The sequence below is a fragment of the Pecten maximus genome, chromosome 9 (assembly GCF_902652985.1).
Source record: "Pecten maximus chromosome 9, xPecMax1.1, whole genome shotgun sequence".
In the NCBI taxonomy this organism is placed as follows: domain Eukaryota; kingdom Metazoa; phylum Mollusca; class Bivalvia; order Pectinida; family Pectinidae; genus Pecten; species Pecten maximus.
Window position 1 is genome coordinate 21,076,137 of NC_047023.1, and position 19,240 is coordinate 21,095,376.

A 19,240-nucleotide genomic window follows, 5' to 3' on the forward strand; every position below is an offset into this window, starting at 1 on the left:
TCGTGACCTAGATTTGTATGACGGGGTCTTCGTGACCTAGATTTGTATGGTGGGTGTCGTCGTGACCTAGATTTGTACGACAGGTGTCGTCGTGACCTAGATTTGTACGACAGGGTCGTCGTGACCTAGATTTGTATGACGGGGTCGTCATTACCTAGATTTGTACTACGGGTGCCGTAGATGAAGCAGAAGACGGGGTCATCGTGACCTAGATTTGTATGGTGGGTGTCGCCGTGACCTAGATTTGTACGACAGGTGTCGTCGTGACCTAGATTTGTATGACGGGGTCATCGTGACCTAGATTTGTATGACGGGGTCGTCGTGACCTAGATTTGTATGGTGGGTGTCGTCGTGACCTAGATTTGTATGACGGGGTCGTCGTGACCTAGATTTGTACGACGGGTGTCGTCGTGACCTAGATTTGTACTACGGGTGCCGTAGATGAAGCAGAAGACGCTTATCCGCCCGAACACCTAGTTTTCCCTGTAATTTTAAAGGGTCTCCATGAATATCTATATTTTGTTCTTATCTTGACCTCGTTTAATCGATTTTGAGTTAGAATTACTGTTTCGTTTGTCAACATTTTCAGTATTTTGATAACTGTGTAATGGGTGAATCGGATAAATTGTGACTGTATCGTACGACAGGCGGATTAGTGGTGACTGTGTATTCGGACGCGCAGATTAGTGGTGACTAAGAAGATAAGTGAGGAGATAGAGGTAACAGGTATATTATTTTTGGAAGTGTAATGGGACACGCGGATTAATGGTGTCTATATAGTCAGACAAGACTATCTATTGAGTGACATTGTAAAAAAAAAAAGGTTTCATTTATTAAAGAATATCTATGTCTGGATTAGTGATGGCTGTGTAGTGGAACACTCGGATTAATGGTGATTATATAGTACAAGCATATTGGAGCTGGTTTAGTGGTGACCTTATAGTCGGAAAACCAATAGAAATGTAGTGCTTTAATATTGGGACTGTGAGATTAGTTGTCTTTCTTGTGAGAGAAGTGGATTATGATCACCGTATAAAGTGTGCCGAGTGAATTAGTTGTGATTTTTATGGTGGAACAAACGTTTTGGTGATGACTTTAACAATCCGGTATTAGGGGTATCTACGAGGGATGATTGATATATTGTGAGCCTCGTATTGAAGGAGGTACAAAAGGATGTTTTTTAAGTCCTACTATTCTCTTACGATATAGGGCCGTGTACCCAAGGACTGGTCTCATTTGGTTAGTCTCAACACCATTGACGAGGTAGCACTCTAAAGTAAACAAGACAAACGGCTTTTGCAAAATGGACAAAATCGATGAAAGAACAGTGATCCAATATTTGCATAAAAAGGTTTAATATATAATGATATCCATAATGATGTGGTATTAACACTAGGGAAAGATGCCCCTTCATATGCTACAGTGAAAAGGTGGTGGGCGAAATTTATGCGCAGCCGACATAGCCTTGAGGACGACCCCCATCCTGGAAGGCCTGTTAATGTTGCAACCCCAGAAATGGCCAATACAGTTCATGATATTGTTATGACTGACAGACGAGTTACAGGAAGATATATAGCCAGTAGAGTTGGCATTGAACAGGAAAGAGTACATTCCATTCTGATCACTATGGATGAAACATGGGTCCATCATTTTACCCTGGAGGCCAAGCAACAATCGAAACAATGATAGCACCCTGGCTCTCCCCGCCAAAGGCAAAGACTGTTCCATCAGCTGGAAAGGTTAGTGCCTCCGGTTTTTTGGGATGCAGATGGTATTCTGCTTATAGATTATCTCTAAAAGGGACAAACATTCAATGGCATATACTATGCTTCACATCTGAGGCAGTTACGGGAAAATATTAAACTTAAGCGCTCCTATTCACAAGTCTGTCATTGCCATGGCTGCCATTCACGATTGTGGCTTGAAATAGAGCCTCCGCCTTATTCACCTGATCTCGCTCCATCAGACTTTCATCTATTTCCAAAACTGAAAACAGCTATTTCAGGCACCCACTTTCAGTCCGATGATGACGTCATGCATGCAGTGGATGACTTTCTGAACAGCCAAGAAAGGGAGTCATTGAGGCTCTTAAACACCGCTGGCAAAAGTGCATAGATACTGAATTGGGTTATGTTGAAAAATAATGCAATATATCCGGCAAAATTCAAATCCTTCAATATGAGGCTCACAACTCAGCAGTCACCCCTTGTATCTTAATATTGATTAACAGAATTATTCATTGTCTAAGTTACTAGCTATGATGTATACTTGAGATCTATTCTTAAGCAAACTAAAGCGAAGACCTGTACTTAAAACATATCGGAGAAATTCCATTGAAAAGAAGGTATTGAAGCTGATTAAGTTTAACAAGGGTTAATATAATTGCTTAAGTAAATATAGGTAAAGTGTACCATTCAATGTATTTTTTCATCTAAAGATAGATTATAATGGGTTCCATATTGTTTTTAACAGCCAATAAAGTCTATATTTATAGATTTATACCTAAAAGGAAAATGATTTCCGTTCACCTGCGGTATCAAAGGATATTTATAAGTGAAGGTCGCACATCTGGGCGGCCCTAAACAAATCCCGTCACAGAGTTAATTTCTTTGTAGCGTATATTTTCAGAGCGAGTCTTGATTACAATAAAAATTCTACCTAAAGATTAAGCCAGCCCCTGTAAGATCTGGCCGGGGTTTAGTTCTGGGCAATTAACAATAGCATCTGTACCTCTGTGTTTCGGTGTTTCACGAGTCCTACTTAACAACGTGTGAAACCCCTTGTTACCACTCAGATCACCATGGCCGCCTCCCTGTGCATCTTCGCTGTGCTTGTCATGACACTGCCGTGTGTTTTTGGATATCATTATTGTAATTTTGATAGACTCATTCCAAGAGATTTCGACGTCGGCCGGGTATGTTTTTCTTAATAATTACGTTTGCAATGGACAGCATATGTAGAAACGATTTATGCAGTCATTCTCTACATTTAGTATATTTCTTTAAAAAAAAAATATTCTTATATTTGGAAGATATATGAATCAAAGTTAACGTTGTTCATTAAATGTTAATACATTATAATTTGCTTTCATAAAACATATTTTGCGAAATACTGAAGTGAAACATACACTTTATTGACTTATATTTAAACCATTTGTTAAACATATTGATTTTACTGAATAAACTTACAATACTGATGAATTCTCCGTTCAATTTTCACCACTTTCCCTTCCTAGTTCTTTGGGTCCTGGTACGAGATCGAACGGACGGAGGTAAAGTTTGGGTACTACACTTTTGTGTCCCAGACTTGGGGCTTCTTGGAATCTTACCAGAATATGCATGACATGAAGTTCTACTACGCCGGTCGGTCGTAAGTATAATGCAAATACAAAGATTATCAAATCGAAAATAACAATCCTATTCGATACCCTATCGCCCTATTTCTTAACTTAAAGACAATCATCAAGCATAAAGGTAAACGTTGGGTGTCGTTTATAATTGATTTTTTAAGAGGATGATTAGATAAATATCCCTATTCAGCTGTGTCAATTTTCGGATTGACACGGTTAATTTTGGTTTCGTTAATTTACCTTTTTTTTTCTTTTTTCTTTTTCATTCACGACATGAACCAATTACGCATGACATGCTCATGATTTTTTGTATTATGTATTAACGATTGACAGGGCAATCAAAGGAAAGGTTGGTTTCTTATCACTCATATGTGATGTGGCATATTCTTATGTATTAAAGGTGTTGTTGCATATATACAAATGTACTTACTAAGAATACTTTATCTTGACTTTCATTATTATTGTTGGAATATCTGATGTTAACATGCATGATAGGTGTTCGAAATTTGGTGTTAACATGCATGATTGATATTGGAATATTTGGTCGTAACATGCATGATTGGTGTTTGAATATTTGGTGTTAACTTGCATGATTGGTGTTGAATATTTGGTGTTAATATGCATTATTGATTTTGGAATATTTGGTGTGTATATGCATGATTGTTGTTGGCATATTTAGTGGTAACATGCATGATTAGTGTTAGAATATTTGGTCTTAATAAATGTGATTGCTGTTGGAATATTTGGTCGTAACATGCATGATTGGTGTTCGAATACACGATGTTGCTATTACATCTTATTAGTGGCTACTGATGGTGCGAGCAGTGAAGTACCGAGAGAACAGACTTCATTATCAGCGCTGTTATCTTTTCGCTAAGGTTCCGATAATCTGTTTCCATGCTGAAGGGTCAGCGCTCTGATTGCTGTTAGTGTGTTCAGCTGATAAGATTACTGGATTAGCATTTTACACATGCCAGTTAAAAACAGAAAAAAATGGTCGAGGGTCCGTCTGGCGAGCCACATCAACATCTAATGCGAACGTTTTCTCGAAACTGTGTTGTAACCTGTTTATATCAATATCAATTGATATACATGTCCAAATAATAAATATTTAAATGCATTTAGCTTGTCGACCTCGAAAACTAGCCAGTGTTGCTAGTGACCAAGAATGTAAAAAGCAAGAAGAGAAACAAAAAACAAAAATAACTAAATCAATAAATAAATGAATAAAAACGAAAAATGGGTCTTCAAAAATGTATATATTTATAGGTAATCCCATTATTAAATCGGATTGGTGCATTTGGTATATTATAATAATATAATTTCAAATACAAAGAATACCCTGTATGTGTGTATATTTCGAACCTGTGTCGCTATTTGTGGCATTATAGTCTTAAAGTCATTGAATTTAATATTCTATTCTGTAAATGATTTGAGATAATATGTATGTTAACTTATTTCATTATCATTGACCATGCGTTCGAATTCTGCTAATCTGTGAGGTATTATATTGTAACTATTAACGGTGTTTGGTATGTAACTATTAACGGTGTTAGGTATGTAACTATTAACGGTGTTTGATATGTAACTATTAACGGTGTTTGGTATGTAACTATTAACGGTGTTTGGTATGTAACTATTAACGGTGTTTGATATGTAACTATTAACGGTGTTATATATGTAACTATTAACGGTGTTTGGTATGTAACTATTAACGGTGTTTGGTATGTAACTATTCACGATGTTTGGTATGTAACTATTCACGGTGTTAGGTATGTAACTATTAACGGTGTTTGGTGTGTAACTATTAACGGTGTAAGGTATGTAACTATTAACGATGTTTGGTATGTAACTATTCACGGTGTTAGGTATGTAACTATTAACGGTGTTTGGTGTGTAACTATTAACGGTGTTAGGTATGTAACTATTAACGGTGTTTGGTATGTAACTATTAACGGTGTTAGGTATGTAACTATTAACGGTGTTAGGTATGTAACTATTAACGGTGTTTGGTGTGTAACTATTAACGGTGTTAGGTATGTAACTATTAACGGTGTTAGGTATGTAACTATTAACGGTGTTAGGTATGTAACTATTAACGGTGTTAGGTATGTAACTATTAACGGTGTTTGGTATGTAACTATTAACGGTGTTTGATATGTAACTATTAACGGTGTTTGATATGTAACTATTAACGGTGTTAGGTATGTAACTATTAACGGTGTTTGGTATGTAACTATTAACGGTGTTAGGTATGTAACTATTAACGGTGTTTGGTGTGTAACTATTAACGGTGTTAGGTATGTAACTATTAACGGTGTTAGGTATGTAACTATTAACGGTGTTTGGTATGTAACTATTAACGGTGTTAGGTATGTAACTATTAACGGTGTTAGGTATGTAACTATTAACGGTGTTAGGTATGTAACTATTAACGGTGTTAGGTATGTAACTATTAACGGTGTTTGGTATGTAACTATTAACGGTGTTTGATATGTAACTATTAACGGTGTTAGGTATGTAACTATTAACGGTGTTTGGTATGTAACTATTAACGGTGTTTGGTGTGTAACTACTAACGGTGTTAGGTATGTAACTATTAACGGTGTTTGGTATGTAACTATTAACGGTGTTTGGTGTGTAACTACTAACGGTGTTAGGTATGTAACTATTAACGGTGTTTGGTGTGTAACTATTAACGGTGTTTGGTATGTAACTATTAACGGTGTTTGATATGTAACTATTAACGGTGTTTAGGTATGTAACTATTAACGGTGTTTGGTATGTAACTATTAACGGTGTTTGGTATGTAACTATTAACGGTGTTTGGTATGTAACTATTAACGGTGTTTGGTATGTAACTATTAACGGTGTTAGGTATGTAACTATTAACGGTGTTTGGTATGTAACTATTAACGGTGTTTGGTATGTAACTATTAACGGTATTAGGTATGTAACTATTAACGGTGTTTGGTATGTAACTATTAACGGTGTTTGGTATGTAACTATTAACGGTGTTTGGTATGTAACTATTAACGGTGTTAGGTATGTAACTATTAACGGTATTAGGTATGTAACTATTAACGGTGTTTGGTATGTAACTATTAACGGTGTTAGGTATGTAACTATTAACGGTATTAGGTATGTAACTATTAACGGTGTAAGGTATGTAACTATTAACGGTGTTTGGTGTGTAACTATTAACGGTGTTAGGTATGTAACTATTAACGGTGTTATATATGTAACTATTAACGGTGTTTGGTATGTAACTATTAACGGTGTTAGGTATGTAACTATTACCGGTGTTATATATGTAACTATTAACGGTGTTTGATATGTAACTATTAACGGTGTTAGGTATGTAACTATTAACGGTGTTTGGTATGTAACTATTAACGGTGTTAGGTATGTAACTATTAACGGTGTTAGGTATGTAACTATTAACGGTATTTGGTGTGTAACTATTAACGGTGTTTGGTATGTAACTATTAACGGTATTTGGTATGTAACTATTAACGGTGTTAGGTATGTAACTATTAACGGTGTTAGATATGTAACTATTAACGGTGTTTGGTGTGTAGCTATTGACGGTGTTAGGTATGTAACTATTAACGGTGTTAGGTATGTAACTATTAACGGTGTTAGGTATGTAACTATTGACGGTGTTAGGTATGTAACTATTAATGGTGTTTGGTATGTAACTATTAACGGTGTTAGGTATGTAACTATTAACGGTGTTAGGTATGTAACTATTAACGGTGTTTGGTATGTAACTATTAACGGTATTCGGTATGTAACTATTAACGGTGTTAGGTATGTAACTATTAACGGTGTTAGATATGTAACTATTAACGGTGTTTGGTGTGTAACTATTGACGGTGTTAGGTATGTAACTATTAACGGTGTTAGGTATGTAACTATTAACGGTGTTAGGTATGTAACTATTGACGGTGTTATATATGTAACTATTAACGGTGTTAGGTATGTAACTATTAACGGTGTTAGGTATGTAACTATTGACGGTGTTAGGTATATAACTATTAACGGTGTTTGGTGTGTAACTATTAACGGTGTTAGATATGTAACTATTAACGGTGTTTGGTGTGTAACTATTGACGGTGTTAGGTATGTAACTATTAACGGTGTTAGGTATGTAACTATTAACGGTGTTAGATATGTAACTATTAACGGTGTTAGGTATGTAACTATTAACGGTGTTAGGTATGTAACTATTAACGGTGTTAGGTATGTAACTATTAACGGTGTTAGGTATGTAACTATTAACGGTGTTAGGTATGTAACTATTAACGGTGTTAGGTATGTAACTATTGACGGTGTTAGGTATGTAACTATTAACGGTGTTAGGTATGTAACTATTAACGGTGTTTGGTATGTAACTATTAACGGTGTTAGGTATGTAACTATTAACGGTGTTAGGTATGTAACTATTAACGGTGTTAGGTATGTAACTATTAACGGTGTTTGGTATGTAACTATTAACGGTGTTAGGTATGTAACTATTAACGGTGTTAGGTATGTAACTATTAACGGTGTTAGGTATGTAACTATTAACGGTGTTTGGTATGTAACTATTAACGGTGTTAGGTATGTAACTATTAACGGTGTTTGGTATGTAACTATTAACGGTGTTTGGTATGTAACTATTAACGGTGTTAGGTATGTAACTATTAACGGTGTTAGGTATGTAACTATTAACGGTGTTTGGTGTGTAACTATTAACGGTGTTAGGTATGTAACTATTGACGGTGTTAGGTATGTAACTATTAACGGTGTTAGGTATGTAACTATTAACGGTGTTTGGTATGTAACTATTAACGGTGTTAGGTATGTAACTATTAACGGTGTTTGGTATGTAACTATTAACGGTGTTATGTATGTAACTATTAACGATGTTAGGTATGTAACTATTAACGGTGTTTGGTATGTAACTATTAACGGTGTTTGGTATGTAACTATTAACGGTGTGTGGTATGTAACTATTAACGGTGTTAGGTATGTAACTATTAACGGTGTTAGGTATGTAACTATTAACGGTGTTAGGTATGTAACTATTAACGGTGTTAGGTATGTAACTATTAACGGTGTTTGGTATGTAACTATTAACGGTGTTTGGTATGTAACTATTAACGGTGTTTGGTATGTAACTATTAACGGTGTTATATATGTAACTATTAACGGTGTTAGGTATGTAACTATTAACGGTGTTAGGTATGTAACTATTAACGGTGTTAGGTATGTAACTATTAACGGTGTTTGGTATGTAACTATTAACGGTGTTAGGTATGTAACTATTAACGGTGTTATATATGTAACTATTAACGGTGTTTGGTATATAACTATTAACGGTGTTTGGTATGTAACCATTAACGGTGTTTGGTATATTTCCAGTATAGGGCACAACTGTATTAGAGGATCACACGAGCTGATACACTACATTGGGGCACCAGGCAGATTCATTATGCAGGCTACAAATAGTACGTAGTATGTTTCTTTCTAATCAAAAAGTGCTGAAGACTTACAGGAGTACTTACCCGTCATATTGACTAAGGTATTTTTGTCCAATGAATAAGATTATCTGTGTTTGAATCACACCATTCAGATATATAGCCTTTTGGATTCCGTTAAATTATTTTCTTAATACTAGAATTCAATGATCGTTCATTATTTGTTTATTGAATTTTACACACAATGAGTCAATTAATCGATATTATTTCTTTGTAACTAAACAACTCACTGGTGAATTTTCAACTTTTGAATTATTCCAGTTTCACTACATATCTAAGTGATTCATTCTGGACCAATACATTATGCAGATAACAATTTCAAACAATTTAAAATATGACAGATGTACTTCTATAAGGTTTATATACAAAATAAATTACTGTGATGTGATATATATAGGTACTGAACGTGTGTTGCAGACGTTTTCCAGGTGGTAGACACCGACTACAACAGTTACGCCCTTGTCTACATATGTTATGGTCAGCGACTCAAGCATGGACATTGCCTCAAGAGTAACTTGCACGTGTCACTGCTGAAGCGACACCCCTCGGCCGACTTCGCTGAGCGGGACATCATACAACATATCAGTAATAGGTGTATCAGTAGGAATGATCTCTTCCGGGCTCCCGAGATTGGTATGTACTACCGCAACTTAATCACAATTAGGCAGGGGCTTAAATATTAAAAAAAAAAGAAGTATATGTATCTGTAAAAATGCTCGTTAAGTATTAAAGTTATCTTAAAATAGAATTGTACTTTAATAAATAGGTATCTAAAATGTAAAATATTGAAAATCCTAAACTGAATAACAAATGTCATCAAACGGTAGACCCAAGGGGCCTGCATCATTCACCTGGCTATTTCAATTGCCCCTATTTCCCCTTTTGGTCCCGCCCCTCCTGCCCAAGAGTCAGTATTTATGCAAAACTTGTTCGCATCTACCAAAGATGCTTCTGACCAAATTACGTCAAAATCCATTCAGTTCTTTATGACTAGTAGCGATTTGAAGGGCTACCTCTATTTCCTCTATTGGGCCTCGTCCCTACTGCACTAGGGGGTGAAGTCACCATTTATACAAAAAAATTTCGCCTTCCCCAAAGGAGGCTTCTGACTAAATTTGGTCAAAATCCATTGTGTTGCTCATGATAAGGAGCGATTTAAAGGATGTAACTATACTTCACCTATTGGACCTCGCTCTTTGTGCCCCAGACGGACCAGAGTCACCATTTATGTTTAACGATTTCCCCTAATGCAATATTTTAGTTAAATCATTAACGGTTCGGTAAAAAGATTGTGCTACAGCTTTTTGGTCATTCTTGGTCCAAAAATATCGATAGGCGGAGATGGACCTAACTCCAAAAGGTCTGAAGAAATGTCAAAATCAAGATGTTGAGGTGCAATTGCCCTTTGATTTAACAGATAATTCATCTTTCGTTATATATTCGTAATGGAATTCCACACTTAAGACCTCGATCGTCACTGTCGAGCTTCAGACGGACGAAGCAGCTATATGGTCTTATATATTCTTTCTTCGGCATATACTGAACTATTACCTAAACATTTAAAATCGGTATTATATTGTGTACTTAATCATGAGAGCTATCAGGGACATCAATTTCAATTCACACATTGTATAAGTTTCTTTCAGTCATATGATAAACGTTAGTATTTTCACATGATTCCACATACAAGTGTACATGTTTACCAAATGAAAATGATGAAACAGGACAAATCCTTCGTCCATATACAGACGTTAATAAAACAAAGCTAGATACAGCGATAAGGTTACTGTCTTCTTCATTATCGGTATAATTATATCTTTTTAATTTACAGCGAGCTGCCGATTGTGAAGTTTTAAAGACTCGCAAGAAGAGTAGTGGGAACGCATATCTAACTGACATAAAAACGAGGGAGGACCAATTCAGCTTTACTATATATATGGTCATTCTGATCTTAACGAAACATGATTGTCCTTATTATCTGTGTAACGTGTCCAACTCAACAAAACTGAAGCTGATAATGTTATATATATGTAATTGTATATCCATGTTCATTTCATTAAACCTCTTACGAATTGTCATTTGTATTATTATTTATAGCCAATAAAAAGGAAATCGTTTGTATAAGGAATTGTATTATAGTATTTTAAACATGTGCCCTTCAGCTCCTAGGAGATCGCTTTGACACAATATAACACCACACATCTGTAATACGGGATGTTTATTTTTCATTCCATCAGCGAGAGGCTAGTGACCTTGCGTTGACAACAGAGTCTATGTTACATATTAAAAACAATCTTACCGAGAAACTAAAAACCGATTCGAGTAGACACTGGGCATAGATTGAACTCGCATGTGACGTTTTCATGTAAATCATGCGGCTTTCATTGTGGGTGTACATCGTAGACGGGTAGAGACTCTGTGATTTTGACAAATACACCAAAGGCCTGATGTCCTTTTAAATCTTTGTTAATATGAATAGAATATAGAATGTATTTAATGTTAGCACATTGGTATCAACTATAGCACATTTGATGCGTATAACTCGGTGTGAATTATAGAGAAGATATAATAGAAAATAGTGAATGAGAATTCACAGAAGGTCCTAACAGTTAATATCGCGTTCATACCTCGTTAACTGACAAAGATCCCGCACGTCATACCTCGATAAACCTGTGTCACTCCGACAGAACCATCCTCGGTGACCTGTTGAAGATTTAAAATGAAGAGTCACTTGTGATTTTCACGTGTAGATTGGATTAACAACAATATGACATGGATCTTTTCAATAAGACACGACAAGGGTGTTGACGAAATCTTTTGAAACGTGGACTTTACGGTAGGCGATAGTTGTGGACAAGTTTCTGGTGCTATTTGAACTACATTACTTCGATACAGAGATTCCAACCCCCAATACATACCAAGTTTCCAAGCCGTTAGCATCCAGCGCGTCAAAAGTTCTGAATTTCAAAGGTGGACACGTTTCTAAAACTAAGACATCAAAACTGAAAGTAAAGTGATATTTAACAAAGGGTTGTAGCGTCCAGTCAAAAGACTATGACGTCAGCGTCTTTTTCTGGACGTTTCCAAAAGTACCCGTGGATATCAGAACAACACCTGACGCGATGATTCTGTGACAGGGACACTGTTGGTGCCCTAATCAAGTCGCCTGGACGTTCACACGATGTGCTGTGGCACCTCCTCTCTTTGGGTGAGGTTGTCTCTCGTCCTCATCATCATCGGGTTTATATTCGAGACAGTAGGATTCGCTACGGCAACCTGGATGTTCAACAATACAAATGGCGAAATAAAGATAGGACTCTGGATCTCCCAGACCTGTAGTGGATCCGTGTGTACAGACTCCGAGGTCCCGTCGTCATACAAGGACGGTAAGTAAACCTGTCTATACCGACTCCGAAGTCCCGTCGTCCTAAAAGGACGGTAAGTAAACCTGTCTATACCGACTCCGAAGTCCCGTCGTCCTACAAGGACGGTAAGTAAGCCTGTCTATACCGGCTCCGAAGTTCCGTCGTCCTACAAGGACAATAAGTAAACCTGTCTTTACCGGTTCCGAAGTCCCGTCGTCCTACAAGGACGGTAAGTAAACCTGTCTATACCGGCTCCGAAGTTCCGTCGTCTTACAAGGATGGTAAGTAAACATGTTGCTACAAGTGTGGAAAGAACACCTGTCTATACTGACTCTAAGGTCCCGTGTTCCTACAGGGATGGTACACAAACCTTTCTATGCCGACTCTAATGTTCCGTCGGCCTTCAAGGATGGTAAGTATAAACCTATCTATACCGACCTCGAATTCAAGTTTTCCTACAGAGACGGACGGTAAGTAAACCTGCTAATACCGACTTGTAGGTCCGGTCTTCCTTCATTGACAATAGCTGCAGCTACATCACCCTATTCTAAAGTACAATTGTATATTCTGTCGCCTAACAGATAAGTATTAACATATTTCATGGATATCGCACTATGCATGGTTTGAAAGTGGACATATGTGGACATGGTCGTCATATTATTGCGTTGCAATTACCCTCCTCCTCCCCATTTTTAGGCATAAATCTGCTAAGTATAATCTTAGAAATCCACACATGCAATTTTATAATGTCTTATGTAAGTCAATTTTGTTTTTAAACGGTAAGATGTTTTCAAAAAAAAGACAATTTACTTAACCTATACAAATCTTCAACATGAAAGTATATTTTGTACTCGGTTAAATTTGAATAGAATGGCTGCAGATACGCCACCTCATTAACAAGCAGGACCAGGGTTCTCTCGCCATACAGTGATTGGCAGCATACGATAGTACTAGAATAACCATTACGAGAATACGTTTCTTCTGAAGAAACTTGAAGACCTTATTGACGGTTACGTCTCTTTCAATTCATTTGTTTTATTGCTGTATAAAAATATTCAATATGACTCACAACTGTTCAATTTTGTTGAAAAGTTTGATTGATTTAATTAATTTATTTTTGCAGTGTCAATCTACAAATATGTAGGGCAGGTAATGACCAAAGTCATAAATAACGTCTGTAGTCAACAATAACGAGCATGTCAATGAAGTCTTTTTTTCTACAGGGGAAATATTAATATTTTTTCGAGAGACAAAAATTCAAAACCCTTCCAAATAATTAATTTTAAATACTAGTAAGGAAAATTATTTATATGTTTAATAAAACACTAAAAGATATATATTTATGATCCTAAGATCTACATTTTTACACGTTCATAAGGAATATTTTTTTCAGTACAGCCTGGTTGTATTATGTTAACCATCCACTTTGAAGTAACCAAGGTGTTCTACCAGAGAAAATTTTGTCTGCGTTGACAAACCAGGTATATGTGTAATAGGACTGCACCGATCTAGGTCGAATTAGGCGGCTGATTACTACTGGTACCACATGTGGTGACGGAATAACTTACCCTTCCGGAACACTTGATACATTTAGATTCTTTTAATATTGTAATATCTTCCTTCCCGGTTCACTCTGAATTAAAGTATAGTTATTCTACGTGTAAGTATTACATAAGTATCCTGTCGGTAAGGTGGAATTGACAATACAGATTTCCCTTTTCGCTTCACTTTTACTTTATGTTTATACTAGATTGATTTGTTTAGCTTCATTGAAGGATAAGATATCTCGATGCATACCCATGCGGTATTAGGAAATTCTGGATTAAATTATATTCGCAAAACCAGCATAATACCAAATTAGGAAATAAGGAATTAACTTAAACAATTAAATATTTACCTGGAGAAAGGCTGTTGTGTCTACTGCTTCTTAGTTTGCAGAAATGTCATGTTCTCGAAGTGAGAACCGGTTTCGTGACACCAAAACACCGCGGTCAAATATTGACCGGAAGCGTTCACTATCATTCCGCCCAAGGAAATTCAACATTTCCAAATCAGGCGATAATGTCAATATAGTATTTTTACCATAATGTTTTTTTTTCTAGTATAATGTAAAATTCTATGCACGTAATCAAATATAAATCATCATATACAAATAATTGTATAAACGTATTCCATAGAACTATTAGCTTGTAAACTGTCGAAAAGGATAGTTAACAGTTAATGAAAGCAATCAATTATACTTACGTCATCTGTACATGGCTTCGTTGCTGTGTTGCCATGTTTGTAGGTGTGGTAAAGGCCATGAAGGTGTTAATGGCGACACCTGACCCTCTGTGGAATTATAAACAAACAAACGCAAAATAGTCAATGGTACAGAATGAAATGACATAAAATACGACAACACAATATTAACATATAAACAAAACAGATGTCATTTCAAAATAAATAAAACAACAATAAAGCTTAGACATCCACAAATTATGTACACGGAGATTTTCTCTAACGTTCGGGAAGGTTAAGCGTCCTCTTCATCATCATCGACGATGTCCGCTATGTAGATGTACTAGAAACTAATTATCATGTCCTCATAACGATTAACGAGAAAATACCACTGGATCACGATATTGACGGCCTTCAATTACATCTTACTTTATATCGTACAAGTCTGATCAGCTAGTCCCACACCTCCCCAAACCCAGTGTTGTAAGTATTTTATCGTCAGCTGTCGACATCCGCGTGGGTATATTGCTATATTAAACGACGAATCGTCTGCAACACTGTGTGTATGGGAAACAGGGATTTTCAGCAGATTCTAGATAAATTTCTTGTCGGTATTTGATACAACTGTTGCGGTATACTTTCCAGGGGTGTCATCTCTTGGTGGTGCCTGTTGTAAGAGCGTGCAGGGTAGGCTGTCTCATGCCCTCCGGAACTCCTCGTTTTTTGTGTGTTTTTTTTGTGTGTTTTTTTTTAAAGAAAAAAACCCGAGGAGATCCGGATGGTCTCATTCTTGTTTGATTTTTCCGTGTGATGTCATCCCTAAATTGATGTATAGCAGTAAGACACCTAAACGCTATTTTACACAAATTTCAGTGTCTAGATTCCTCGATGAAGAACTCAACGCTTATCCTTCCGGGACGCTTGGTTTTATTCTCCTGATATGTTCATCATGCTATGCTTCTGTTTTATGACTAATGACGACCTTTTTCCCATTGAACACCATCACGTGATAATACTATATATGTGTTGTAGACAAGTTCAGAGCCACCCAAGCTATAGAGATCCTGGCCTTCATCATGTACCTAGTCGCGCCCTTCCTTATTGGGGCATTCGTCTTCTTTGAGGCCGCCAGAGGCCAAAGGTTGGTCATCGTATGCATGGTCGTCTGTTTCGTAATAGGTAAGTACATTGTAAAACAAGATTTATCTCTGCTGCACATTGTAAAACAAGATTTATCTCTGCTGTACATTGTAAAACAAGATTTATTCCTGCTGAACATTCTAAACAAGTAAATCCATTTCTGCTGTACATGGTAAACAAGTAAATCCATGTCTGTACCTTGCACTTTGATTTTTTGTTATATTGACAGTACAATATAATTGTAACTAGCATTGGAGAAGTTACTTCCCTTGTGTATTTTAACTTGTGGTCCATAGCATCAGAGTCGATTCCTAGATAGCAATATCATAATGCAGTGGGTGTTTGTGTCGATAAATAAAATCCCTATTTGAATATGTTATTTACTTTAATATGTGTCTTTTTATAATCCTGTAATACTTGCTGGTTTGTTATTGTATTTAATAACAATTATATAACAAATAAAGCATTAATTAAAATCAGAACAAAGTGATGTCTATATTACATTCTACAATCACGATAAAAATAACATTCTACTTTGACTCAAGACACAGTTGTGTTATGTCTATAGTTCTAAACAAAATCGGTGTTGTCGTTTTGCAGAAAGGAGAGGAATGTAACACGATCACTGTTGTATGAGAAACGGGGATTTTTTGTTTTTAATTCGTGTTTATAATAAAAATGATAAAATCAGAAAGATGTGGGCGGTGTCGGTAGGTCTTCTAAAATAAAATTATGACGATTTTCATTTAAGCAAATAGCAAGAACGATAATGGAATTCCATTCCTTCCAACTGCTTTTGTGGTTCCCTTGTACAAACATATACACAAATGGCAGTAATGGTGTTCTAACATGGATAGCCAATAGCCGAGATTTTATACCGTACGATTTACATAATATAGGAAGTGTCTCGGTAATAAACCACACTAAATATGATCGATCGGAACCCTTTGATGTCTATTATGTTAGAAATACTTAACGTCTGTGTGAATAGCTGTTAAATTCATACGAATTCATTCAATTATTAACTCATATATAACCATATATGATATTTGTTCAATCAAAAACTATATGCGTCGGGTTTATGATGACTATCTCGATAAAAAAAAAAACATCAATAAAAAGCATACGATGACGCATATGACGTCCCTGGAGACAAAAACCGTGATTGCATTGCAATGTCAGAGTACAAATGTGTTAAAAGTATATGATATTCAATTTAAATGTATACAAACCCACGTACTAACACCACATAATAACCTACATTTGGTATCATTTCAGGAGGTTTGCTCGGCGTTGGACTGATAGTTTGGATGGTTTATGTTCAGTCACAGACTGCATTCAGCGCTGGTTACTCCATGGGACTGACAATTCTGGCAGGGATCCTCGCTGTTTTCGCAGGACTTCTCTTCATTCCGGAAACGGGCGATGATGACGAGTACGAGGATCGTGTATTCAAATCACGTGCTGTGACGCCACAACACTCACGTCATCACTCGTCACGTCGGGTGCACGTGAGGTCTATATCCTCATCTGACGAGTCTTCGCGTGAATCGACGCCAAACTATTACTCCTCTCGTCAGTCCAGGAAGACTTATGACTCCATGCCATCTCCCATGGAAACCCCAAAAACGTATGACTCCATGCCCGCCCCTATGCCACAGACATTTTCGGAGAGTGGAATTTCCACTGGACGGAACTTCCGACCGCCGACATTTAATGACGTTTCCACCATTACGTTTCAGCGAGACCGTGTGGGCTGAAAAATAATTAGCATCCGTTTAATCATTGCCCTGTATTTTCATATTGAGAGAAATGTATATATAGTCTATATATAAACGATGTATTATGTTGTTATCAGTACTTTGTTTCGTTATTAATCATGAGGAGATTGTCAATGCTTATACCATACCTACAAATTCGTTATACATCAATATTTATTTCTTAATAGGGCAAACCATACACAATTATGTTATTTAAATATCACACAATAACTACAACACTGTTCGTGGAGCAATGTTGATTTGATACATGCCTTTGTGTTGTTACTTGGCTAAAAACATAGCATATTGTTAACAGTGTGCTTTTGGAACGGATGCTAAACACGAGTGTATAAGCAACGGGAGATTCGATAACCCATAATACAATATCAGTGAAGGGGATAGCGGCGCGATTTAAAAAAAGTCGTGCAATGAAGGGCAATCAAAATTGAAACCGAAACTTTGCTGGAGCCGTATTAATATGCTTTAAGGTTGTTCAAACTCATAAAGAACTGTCCACTATAGGAATCCAATATTAATGCTAACCCAGAAGTTTGGGATACAGTTTTAATTACTAATATGCCACTTAAGCCATATGCCAATGTTATTTGAGTGTTACACCAATGTTTTAGTCTTTATTTATACTAGAGTTAAGGTAAAATCCGAAGTAAACAACTAAAAGTGAAATTGGACTTATTGATAAGGAAATTGCATCAAAAGCAAAAAAAGAATTAAAAACAAAACAACAAACAAAACAAACAAAAAAAACCAGAAGTTTCAAACTAACCGCAACGCGACAATTTCACTGTACATACAGGCCCATGGGCCTTGACGGTCACCCGAGTTTCGAAATATTTTAGTTAATTCAATTGGCATTTTTTGCCCCACCCATCAGTCCAAGGGGTCAGTCAGGGCCAACACGTGCACATCATCAAACTGTTATCCCATGCTGATAATGTTAACCAAGTTAGAATGAATTCCAATAGAAATCAAACAAATGATAGTCAAAAATGTGATTTACCTACAAACTATAGTAAAGTTTACCACTCCCAAGGGCAAACGCAAGACCCCAGGGTAATGAAATTCACAATTTTGGTCAAGCACCTTAAGACCCGTCCATCTATAAGATTCTACCTTATTTGGGTCTGGAGAAGATGATCCTTTGCCGGCCCATCAGTCCCTGGGGGTCAGTCAGGGCCAATATGTGCATACCATCAAAATGTCATCTCATGCTAATAGTGTTAACAAAGTTATAATGAATTCCAATAGAAATCCAACAAATGATAGTCAAAAATTGATTTCCCTGTATAAAATATAGTAAACTTTACCCCCTCCCCAGGACCAAACGTGAGACTCCAGGGTCATGAACTTCACAATATATAATTAACAAGTTTGGTTGACCTTTAGCCATAGACGTTTCCTGCCAAATTTCATTGAAATTTGATTCAACAGTTTTGGAGAAGAAGTCGACAATGTAAATTGTTTACGGACGCACGACGGACGGACGACGGACAAATGGCGATGAGATTAGGTCGCTTGAGACTTTTTCTCATGTGACCTAAAACATATTTAGTGTTTAACTTATAACAAATGACTAGGCACTATTTATATTGGCTTATCCACGCCTTCTCCTATGCATTACATATAGAAGACTAGTTTAACACAATGAATTAAATTACACTGGCTGTTAATAGGACGTTAACCAAAATAAACCTAACACAATGAAAACATACATATCTCAACAATAATAAATGTGTGTCAAAATCTGTAGCTGGATTTAATAAACGTTTGTACTACTTGTAATATATCCTTAAATGACCATTGTTTTAACATGACTAAACTTCAATAAAGAAAAAGAGAGAATTTCATGTTAGAGATATTGGT

General features: G+C 36.4%; 2 protein-coding genes across 2 annotated transcripts; both read left to right on the forward strand.

The window, feature by feature from the left end:
- The first annotated feature begins 2,460 nt into the window (after nt 1-2,460).
- Nucleotides 2,461-10,948, forward strand: LOC117335107. Its single transcript, XM_033895030.1, has 5 exons — nt 2,461-2,914; nt 3,236-3,369; nt 8,759-8,844; nt 9,292-9,507; nt 10,706-10,948. The coding sequence occupies exons 1-5, from the start codon at nt 2,801-2,803 to the stop codon at nt 10,720-10,722; spliced, it is 567 nt and encodes a 188-aa protein (XP_033750921.1). The 5' UTR covers nt 2,461-2,800; the 3' UTR covers nt 10,723-10,948.
- Nucleotides 10,949-11,088: 140 nt separating this feature from the next.
- On the forward strand, nt 11,089-17,449 carry LOC117334044. Its single transcript, XM_033893469.1, has 3 exons — nt 11,089-12,260; nt 15,492-15,638; nt 16,878-17,449. The coding sequence occupies exons 1-3, from the start codon at nt 12,056-12,058 to the stop codon at nt 17,357-17,359; spliced, it is 834 nt and encodes a 277-aa protein (XP_033749360.1). The 5' UTR covers nt 11,089-12,055; the 3' UTR covers nt 17,360-17,449.
- The last annotated feature ends 1,791 nt before the right edge of the window (nt 17,450-19,240 follow it).

What these genes read in the sequence shown, in the direction of transcription:
- LOC117335107 (XM_033895030.1), top strand. Translation starts at nt 2,801, where the DNA reads ATGGCCGCCTCCCTGTGCATCTTCGCTGTGCTTGTCATGACACTGCCG. An exon ending in TTCTACTACGCCGGTCGGTC is followed by an intron (nt 3,370 to 8,758) that starts GTAAGTATAATG and finishes GTATATTTCCAG; the next exon opens with TATAGGGCACAACTGTATTA. An exon ending in CATTATGCAGGCTACAAATA is followed by an intron (nt 8,845 to 9,291) that starts GTACGTAGTATG and finishes CGTGTGTTGCAG; the next exon opens with ACGTTTTCCAGGTGGTAGAC.
- LOC117334044 (XM_033893469.1), top strand. Translation starts at nt 12,056, where the DNA reads ATGTGCTGTGGCACCTCCTCTCTTTGGGTGAGGTTGTCTCTCGTCCTC. An exon ending in CCCGTCGTCATACAAGGACG is followed by an intron (nt 12,261 to 15,491) that starts GTAAGTAAACCT and finishes TATGTGTTGTAG; the next exon opens with ACAAGTTCAGAGCCACCCAA. An exon ending in GGTCGTCTGTTTCGTAATAG is followed by an intron (nt 15,639 to 16,877) that starts GTAAGTACATTG and finishes GTATCATTTCAG; the next exon opens with GAGGTTTGCTCGGCGTTGGA.